Source organism: Ruditapes philippinarum, unplaced genomic scaffold, assembly GCF_026571515.1.
Source record: "Ruditapes philippinarum isolate M1 unplaced genomic scaffold, ASM2657151v2 ctg8847_1_1_1_1, whole genome shotgun sequence".
Taxonomy (NCBI): domain Eukaryota; kingdom Metazoa; phylum Mollusca; class Bivalvia; order Venerida; family Veneridae; genus Ruditapes; species Ruditapes philippinarum.
The window spans coordinates 6666-15984 of NW_026851780.1; the positions used below are offsets into that span (position 1 = coordinate 6666).

The 9319-nt window shown below is 35.7% G+C and overlaps 1 protein-coding gene across 1 annotated transcript; it reads left to right on the forward strand.

The window, feature by feature from the left end:
• Nucleotides 1–269: 269 nt before the first annotated feature.
• LOC132739348 (out at first protein-like) lies at nucleotides 270–7788 on the forward strand (the record flags this gene model as incomplete). The annotated part of the gene is given in 2 exon segments (XM_060727049.1): nucleotides 270–438; nucleotides 5516–7788. Coding segments are annotated over 2 exon segments (447 nt in total), but the record flags the coding sequence as incomplete, so codon positions are not given.
• Nucleotides 7789–9319: the final 1531 nt, after the last annotated feature.

Genomic DNA, 9319 nt, shown 5'->3' on the forward strand with positions numbered 1-9319 from the left:
TGAAGGTACAAGGCTTAGAGCTTATATATTTGGTATATAATATCATCTATAGGTCCTGTACCAAAGTTGTTCAATGTTTGACCCTGGTGTCATAATTGGCCCTTACACAAATAACAGGATACAGGTGAGCAATTTGGGGCCTGTCTCGTATGAGTACTTTACTTCTTAATTCTTTCTCTGATGTGTTTGACTTTTGAAATAAGAAAAGTAGAGTATGGCCCCGTAAGACATTGGCACTTGTTACAATTGTTTTTTTATATGAACTGCAGAAAAATCCAACAGCTGTACGAACACCTGAAGAGGACAAGGGTCTTGAAGAATATATGCTGAATCATGTTGTGAATGTAGACAAGTTTGCCATGTTGAGTCATCATTTAAACAACATTTGTCATGATGCAGTTGATTCTACATACATGAAAGATACAGATCTTGCACAAGGTTTGACTTGTTTGATGATTATCATTCTTTTTAGCTCACCTGAGCACACATTGCTCAGAGGTAAGCTTTTGTGAAGGCAATGTTAAATACATTGTTTGGTGTTAACCACAATTACAATATCTCTTAAACCACAAGGTAGATATTTACCTAACTTCAATGAAACATATATGCATTTGTACTAGGGGCAAAGGACTTAAGTACTTGCCAACTTATTCAGTGTCAAACAGTACCAGTTTTGGTTTAGTACTGAAGTAAGAGTGCATTTATTTTTACCGTAATTAAGTATCAGTATGTTCATATATCCGAGGGGTTTTTACCCACAAAATCTGAAAAAGACTTGGGTAAAATTTAGTAAAGAGCATTTGGCATTGTTATGCCACTGCAGCATCTGTGTGTAGCATCATCTTATGAAAACTTTACAAAAATTGTTCAAATTATAGCCCTTGGGTCAATATTGACCATGCCCGGGGGGTCATAGATTTTTATTACGAACATAAAGAAAACATTTAACCTTTTCCCTGATGCAAGCGACTTTCGCCAACTTTTATCATTCCCTGATAGAAGCGAGAATTGACCGCTTTATCCATTACCCCATGTAAGCGAGAATGCTCGACTTGCATGATCTCAATGGAAGCGAGAATCGTCGACTTTACTTTTACCTGTCCAAAAATCGCTAATTTAATACGAAAATTAGTCTGTGAAGTGTGTTATCCTAAAGATTGATCATTCATAAGGGCATTCCGTGCATAAAATTAGGGTGTTACTATTTAAAGTATTTACATAAATAGCGACCAACAAAGCTAGGGGCTTTCCTTACATCACGCACTTACTGCATGCGAGTGGCAATTAACTAATTATAGAACGTATCAAAACTGAATTAAAAATACTGTACATGTTCAACTAATGAATATTAATTAAGCATTAACATGGTCACTTGTTTTCAACGTGATAGATTTAATGTGCTTTAGGGTACATGTTTGTTTGTTTTGATTTATGACTGCCGACACAGATTAATAGCTTAGCCCTTGCAATAAAATATTTCTGTAGCAGCGGGGATTCCATCATAAAATTGACTGACAAATAAATATTTGTAAGTTGACATCCTTTCTTGTGCATTATTGTTAATATAGCAAACACAGCATGGTGTCAAGTATTGCACAATATACAAGATCATAATCGCAACAAATGTCTTTGAAATACCGCCGTGTTGTATGAAAATTGATCATAAATTTTTCAGGTCGTTTGTAAATATCTACGCAATAATTAGTTTACTGACATTGCTAATTTGACCGCTTGATTTTATGTCTACAAAGTTATTTTTGAAAAAAAAGTAGAGGTACTGTGATAGTCAGTCGCGGCGGCGTTGCCGTTCGCAAACTTGTACCTGGATCATGACTTTTTAGCTCACCTGTCACAAAGTGACAGGGTGAGCTTTTGTGATCGCTTTTCGTCCGGCGTCCGTCCGTCCGTCGTCCGTAAACTTTTACTTTAAATGACATCTCCTCATAAACCACTAAGCCAATTTCATCCAAACTTCACAGGAATGTTCCTTTGGTGGTCACCTTTGAAAATTGTTCAAAGGAATTTAATTCCATGCAGAACTCTGGTTGCCACTGTCAAAAGACTCCATGAAGTACTGTGGTGTATCAACTCCGTACCGTGGCGTAAGAGCTTATGTACGTTCAGCAATGGGAATGCCTGGTTCTGAGACAGCTCTTGAAGAACTCACGTGTAGAGTGTTAGGACACCTAGTTCAAGATGGTACTGTTGCTAAAATCGCAGATGATCTGTATTGCCATGGCAACCGAAAGAAAAACTTTTAAAATCTTCTAAAAAAAATTCGAATGAGCTAGAGCTTAAATATTTGGTATGAAACATTATCTAGTCAGTGCCTACCGAGTTTGTTCAAATAATAGGCCTGGGGTCAAAATTGGCCCCGCCCGGGGAGGGGGGTCATTGATTTTCCTTAATTGTATATTGTAAAAACTTAAAACACTTCTTTTAAAAATCCCAAATAGCTAGAGCTTAGATATTAAGCATGAAACATGTTCTTGTGGGTATCTACCAAGCTTGTTAAAAAAAAAGCCCTGGGGTAAAAATTGGCCCCGCCCCAGGGGGTCATTGTTTTTCCCTTTATGTATATAAAGTAAAAAAATAACAAAAAACTTTTTTTAAAAAACCCAAAGAGCTATAACAAAGATATTTAGCATGAAACATCTTCTAATTGGTGTCTACCATTTTTGTTCAAATAAGTGGCCTGTGGTTAAAATTGGCCCCGCCCCGGGGGTCATATGTACATTAAAAACTTAAAAAATCTTCTTTTAAAAAACCCAAAGAGTTAGAGTTTCGATACTAAGCATGAAATATCTTCTAGTGAGTGTCTACCAAGTTCATTCAAATAAAAGCCCTGGGGACAAAATTGACCCCGCCCACAGGGAGGGCGGGTCATTCTTTTCCTTTATGTGTATTGTAAAAACTTAAAAAATCTTCTTAGACTTAGAGCTTAGATATTTATCATGAAACATCTTCAAATGGGTGTCTACCAAGTTTGTTCAAATAAAAGCCCCTGGGTTAAAATTGGCCCCGCCCGAAGGGGCCAATATACATGGCCCTCTTGTTCAAAGTTTAATACAGCTGTATAATGCAGTAAATACCAAACTTTTTATCGAGTAAGAATATTTCTATTTTGAATCAAATATTATACTATGGCCTTTGTATCTGAACATTTAACTCATATGCACATTGTCTTTCATTTGAAATGCTAAAATATGACCTTGGTACCCAAATTCACCAGACACAACTGCATTATTGCAAAGTTAAATTGTATAGAAACATAAAAAGTACCTACTGTTGTTGCTAATATTTAGTTGTATTAATGCAGGGTGGCGTAACATTTTCACAAATGAAATCTGGGGCGTTCTTGGTCGAACTGTTTAGGTCGTTTACTTCAAACCACTTGTCCATCACCGCTGTGGGTTCGACTCCCAACAGGGAATTTGTTTTCTTTCATGTGAAGAAGCTATTCAGTTAACTTACAGAACATCGGTGGTTCTACACGGATGCCCGTTCATGCCTATAATAATGCACGGAACGGCACCGAGGTCTTCCTGCACAAGAAAAACTGGAACGTCGCCAGTGTTGGCGTGACATAAAACATAATCAGTCAAACAAACAAATGCAATCTTATTCTCTGAAAGCTCTTGTATGAGAGTTGGAGCTTAGATATTTGGCTTGAAATATTGCATTGTGAATTTCAATCAAAATTGTATAAATTATGTCCTGGGGTCAAAATTGGCAAAAGAAAGTATGTCATGGGTTTTCTCTATATAATATAGTAAATTTATTTTTTTCTCCAAATCTACAGGAGCTAGAGGTTTGAATTTTGGGATAAAGCATTTTCCAGTGAACCACTACCAAGGTTGACCAAATTGTAGCCTAGTTTTATGATATTGCCATTTTTCTGGTTTAATCTGTGCATCTAAGCTGCTTTTGTCCATTAAGTAAAAAAGGACTAAGTTTGATGGAAAAGAGACAGTTCTCCAACAACTGTATTATTTATCTTCAATTTCATAATAACTTAAAATAATTGTATGATCTTTAACCTTGTATCTTTAGTTAAAAGTCTATATAGTATCTTCATTATTCCCCGCCGATGGAATCGGGAGGGGGATATAGTTTTGGCGTTGTCCGTCCGTCCGTCCGTCCGTCCATCCGTCCGTCCGAATTTCGTTTCCGGAGTAGTTCTCTGCAACTACTGACTGGAATTCAACGAAAATTTATGGGAATCATTAATATCAAGAGGAGATGCGCATATCGTCAGCTTGTTCCGGTCAGACCCTTTAACTCGGAGTTATGGCCCTTAATTAGTTATGTAGTATGCATATAGAGTAAAATTTCGTTTCCGGAGTAGTTCTCTGCAACTACTGGCTGGAATTCAACGAAACTTTATGGGAATCATCAATATCAAGAGGAGATGCGCATATCGTCAGCTTGTTCCGGTCAGACCCTTTGACTCAGAGTTATGGCCCTTGATTAGTTATGTAGTATGCATATAGAGTAAAAATTGTTTCCGCACTACTGCTCTGCAACTGCTGGCTGGAATTCAACGAAACTTTATGGGAACCTTCAATACCAAGAGAAGATGCGCATATCATTGCCTTGTTGGGGTTAGACACTTTAACTCAGAGTTATGGCCCTTGATTAGTTATGCAGTATCCATATAGAAAAATATTCGTTTCCTCACTACTTCTCTGCAACTACTGGGGGAATTCAATGAAACTTTATTGGAACCTTCAATACCAAGAGGAGATGCGCATATTGTCGCCTTGTTCGGGTCAGACATTTTAACTTAGAGTTATGACCTTTGATAACTTAGGCAGTATACAACCAGAGCAATAATCGTTTCCGTGCTACTTCTCTGTAACTACTGGCTGGAATTCAATGAAACTTTATGGGATACTAAGAAGAGATGTGCATAAAGTTGCCTTGTTCCGGTCAAATACTTATAACTCAGATTTATGGCCCTTGATTAGTTATGTAGTATGCATACATCTCATTGGCATTTCCAGATATTCCTTTTTAACACAAAGTTATGGCTCTGTTATTGCCCTGAATATTTATCAAGTTCAAAGAATATTACTGTTTATGTCATGATTAATATATAAATAAAGCCTTATGTCTTCAGTTGTTGTGTTAATAAAAACCAGTACTCGGCGGAGGATATAAATTCAACGAATTTGCTTGTTTACCGATGAATGTTTTTAAGTTTCTCTGTGGATCTTTTAAGTTTAAATTTTTTTATATCCCGGCAAACAAAGTTATTCATGGCCTGTTTGTCTTGTAGAAATGGCACTAATATTTATAAGCATTAAGAGGTGGTTAGAACTGATTTTTATTATTTTTTTTTGTAATTTTAAGTAAAATATTTTTTGTTCCATACTTTTTGAAAATATATTAATTTCCATATTGTGTATAAATTACTTGAAGGCTTGAGAAATAACGAATAGTGAATCGATAACACTTTCAAGATTTAGAAAAATTTTAATTGGTTTAGAATTAAAAAAGATGCTATTTTCAGTTTTAAAACAAGACATGCAGAAGATAAGAAGTGAAATGAAGATTCCAGAAGTACAACAGCTGTCAAGATGTAAGGACACATCAGAAATAATGAAGTCATGTTTATGTCAGTACCAGTTGTGTATTGGCTGGTATCCATGTGGACTAAAATATTGCAGAGGCAAAGATTCTGCTGGTAAAGTTGTCAGTTATCGGTGTGGTATAAAGACTTGTAAACGGTGTATACTGTTTGAACACCCTGCAAAACAGAAAATGTACTGCTTATGGGATGATCTTTAAACTTGACAGTTGAAAAGTTTCGTTTGTGTGCTTTAAAATACCTTCAACAGAGTATTCCCAATTCCGAACATGTAAATCCCTTACATCAACAGATCAATTTACATCCCCATCATGTAACTCGTCATCACCAACAGATCAATACCGATCATCCCCATCACAACATGTTGATCACCATTCCCAAAAGCTAAATCCCCATTCTGAACTGGTCAATCCAGATAATCAATAGGGTAATTCTAAACAAGTCAATCGCCATCTCGCTGTCACAACAGGTCAATCCTTATCCCTAGCCGACCAATCCCCATTCTCATCTGGTCAACCCTGATCCTATGCCAAACAAATCAATCCCAAGTCTTAACAGGTTAATCACAATTTCAACAGGTCAATCATCTTTCTCAAGGAGAAGATACCCATCTCCAACAATCAATCCCCAATCGTAACAGGTCAATCCTCATCCTCAACAGGTAAATCCCCATCATCCACAGGTCAGTCCCACCACTTGCCCCTCACCGCTGTGGGTTCGAATCCCAAAAGGGACTTTGTAATCTTTCATGTGAGAAAGCTATCCAGCTAGCTTCCGGAACATCGGTGGTTCTTCTCAGGTGCCCGCTTGTGCCTGAAATAATGCACGGAAGGGCCCCCTGAGGGCTTCCTCCACTAGTAAAGCTGGAAGGTCGCCATATGACCTATACTATGACAGTGTGACGTAAAACAAACAAAACAGGTCAGTCCTCATCCTCAACACAATCATCTTTCTGAAGGTTAAAATTTCAATCTCAAAAAAGTCAATCCCCAATCTTAACAGGTCAACCAATCAAGCTCCATCTCGACAGATATGTCCTCATTCTCAACAGACAATCGATCTTTCTCAAGTAGTAGATCCCCATTTCCAAAAATCAATCCCCACCATCAATAGGTCATTCACAAACATCAACAGATAAATCCCCATCATTAGTGATAACATGGAAGTACACCAACCAGATGGAACCTTATTCTCAACAGTGAAAATGAGGATGATGGAGTACCAATCGTACAACATATCCAACATATTGAATACTTGAGATTGTACCAGCGATTTCATCATGAAATCAAGTGTATTATGATTAAAAAGTCTGAAACGTCCTTCAAAACATGGAGGAACTGTTTCACAGAGGATAGAGTTTTTCTCATAACTTGTCAGGAGAAACTTCTCATAATTTCTGATAACTGTCAGCGGTTCCAGGAAAGTGTATAGGATTTCGTCGTAGAACGAAGAAATACGCGTCAAAAATGGTTATTTTCATGTTTAAAAAGAGTTTGAGGTGCTAGGTGGTTAATTAAACTATGTTGATTTAAGCTTGTCTTACATATTGTGTTATGTGTCAGAAAAAAATTTATATTCTATTTTTCATTGCCTCTTGATTAAAATCTGGTAGTTTTCAAATGTTCTAAAGTTCTTCTGATAACTTTGAAAATTAGCATACTACATTTCATAATCATGTACACCCTTACTAAATGATAAAGAAACGCTGAATGTACCATACCTTAGCGCAAGAAATACACTAGCATTAACAGAAGTTATCAGAAGAACTCTAGGACATCCTCAGAGTTATCAGAAAAACTTTAGGACATTAGAAAAATCGGGCATAAATTTGTAAGCAGGAGCTTTATGATTGCAACTTTTCATTATAATTAGGTAGTTAAGTATGGCAAGGAAGAACTCACAAGTAACAAATGGTCAGTATGGCAAATGGGCAAATAATTTGGAAATCTTATTCAAAAGTACTAGATTTTAAACAAGATGTTCCTCCGCATTGTTATATAGAACATTTAACTATCAATAGTCAAAAATCCAAATATTTAGAAGTCTTTGATCTAGTGAATTATGAAGGCATGTGTTTTGAACTGTCCTTAAATAAAAAAAGTGTAACCGAACTTAGTCTCTTCTCCTTAGGTAGCATTGGAGAGGTAAATCTGGCTAACAAAGCAGCAGGCTCGAAATAAACACATAAGAATACAGATTCTACTTCTACTTATTTATTTTTCATTTATTCATTATTCGCAAACACTCAAACATATTAAAAGTTATAACACTCAAACTTGACATTATTCAAATATTTACAACATTAAAAAGAATACTTCCAATGAATTATACTGAGATACTCAAATATTTTGTATTCCATATTTCTATATTTCTCCTCCATCCTAATCTAATCTCAATCCCAATTTCCTCAAAATCCCCTTTACTGAGGATAATGTCATGCTATAACAAATAAGCTATTTTCTTGTTATATTTTATATTGTGTATATTAAATAAGTGAGTGAAAGCAAATGTTTTATATGCAGCTTTAAAAGAAACCCACATATACCCCCGATGATTCGGATAGCATTAACGAATGTACAACGTGTATATAGTGCTCGCCACGTCGGTATTGATGTTGTGCCATCACTAAAATGTACTAATTCAATCGAAACTAGGTGCTCAAAAGGCCGAGGTTCCTTATTTTCAATATTGGACTTAAGAAATGAAGACTCTGAAATAAATCCAATGATTCTAGCAAATATGACTGAAAAAATAGTTTTCCCTACGACTCACTACGGCTGTGAACTATGGAATAGCATGACATTGAATGATTTAAATATTGTAGAAAAGTGTGTAAGATTCTGTGCCAAACGTATACAAAATTTCAGTCAAAGAACAAGAACGGACATCGCACTTAGTATGCTTGGTTGGTCCTTAATGGAGTCGAATATTGACAAAAGAAAATTACTTTTTCTCGAAAAACTATGCACAACACCAACATATCTACTGGCAAGACAAATTTTCGATCTAAGATTACAGCTGTTTATAAATGGAAATTTCACTATTCAGAAAGGATTCATACCAGATATATCTAGAATTCTGAGAAAATATAATTTAACATATTACTTATACAACTATGCAAAAAGTGGTCGTTTTGCTTCTAAATGGATGTGGAAGATAATTGTTAAAAAAACTGTTAAATCGTTTACAGTTTGTGAATGGAGAAAAAATATCTTTGAAGATGAAGACTTTATTCGTTTCAGAAGATTACATCTGGACCTTTAACCTGCTATAATTTACGAAATACCACGTAATGCTCAGGAGTTGACTTTGTGTATGTACATTGCAAAATTATGGGCAAGTGTATCATACTTAAAAATCCAGATGTGTTTAAAATGTAACGTTCAAACAAGTGATATATTGACACATACTCGTATATGTTTAGAATGTCCATCTAACAACAATGAAAGATCACACTTTTTTGATCAACTCAATTCCATTGTAAATAGCAATATTATACAAGACATACATAATCTTTCAAATCCTTTAAAACTTGACGCTATGATGGGATCTCTTCTTTTAAACACATGTGCAATAAACCCAAACGAGTACCACTCCTTTTTATTCCAGTCGTTTGCTTATATAAAACTTGTAGTAGGCAACAAGTTTACTGTCAGAGAAACTAACTGAATATTTTACAAATTGTGTTATATCAAACAATAAGCGTATTAAGATGTTAATCCATTT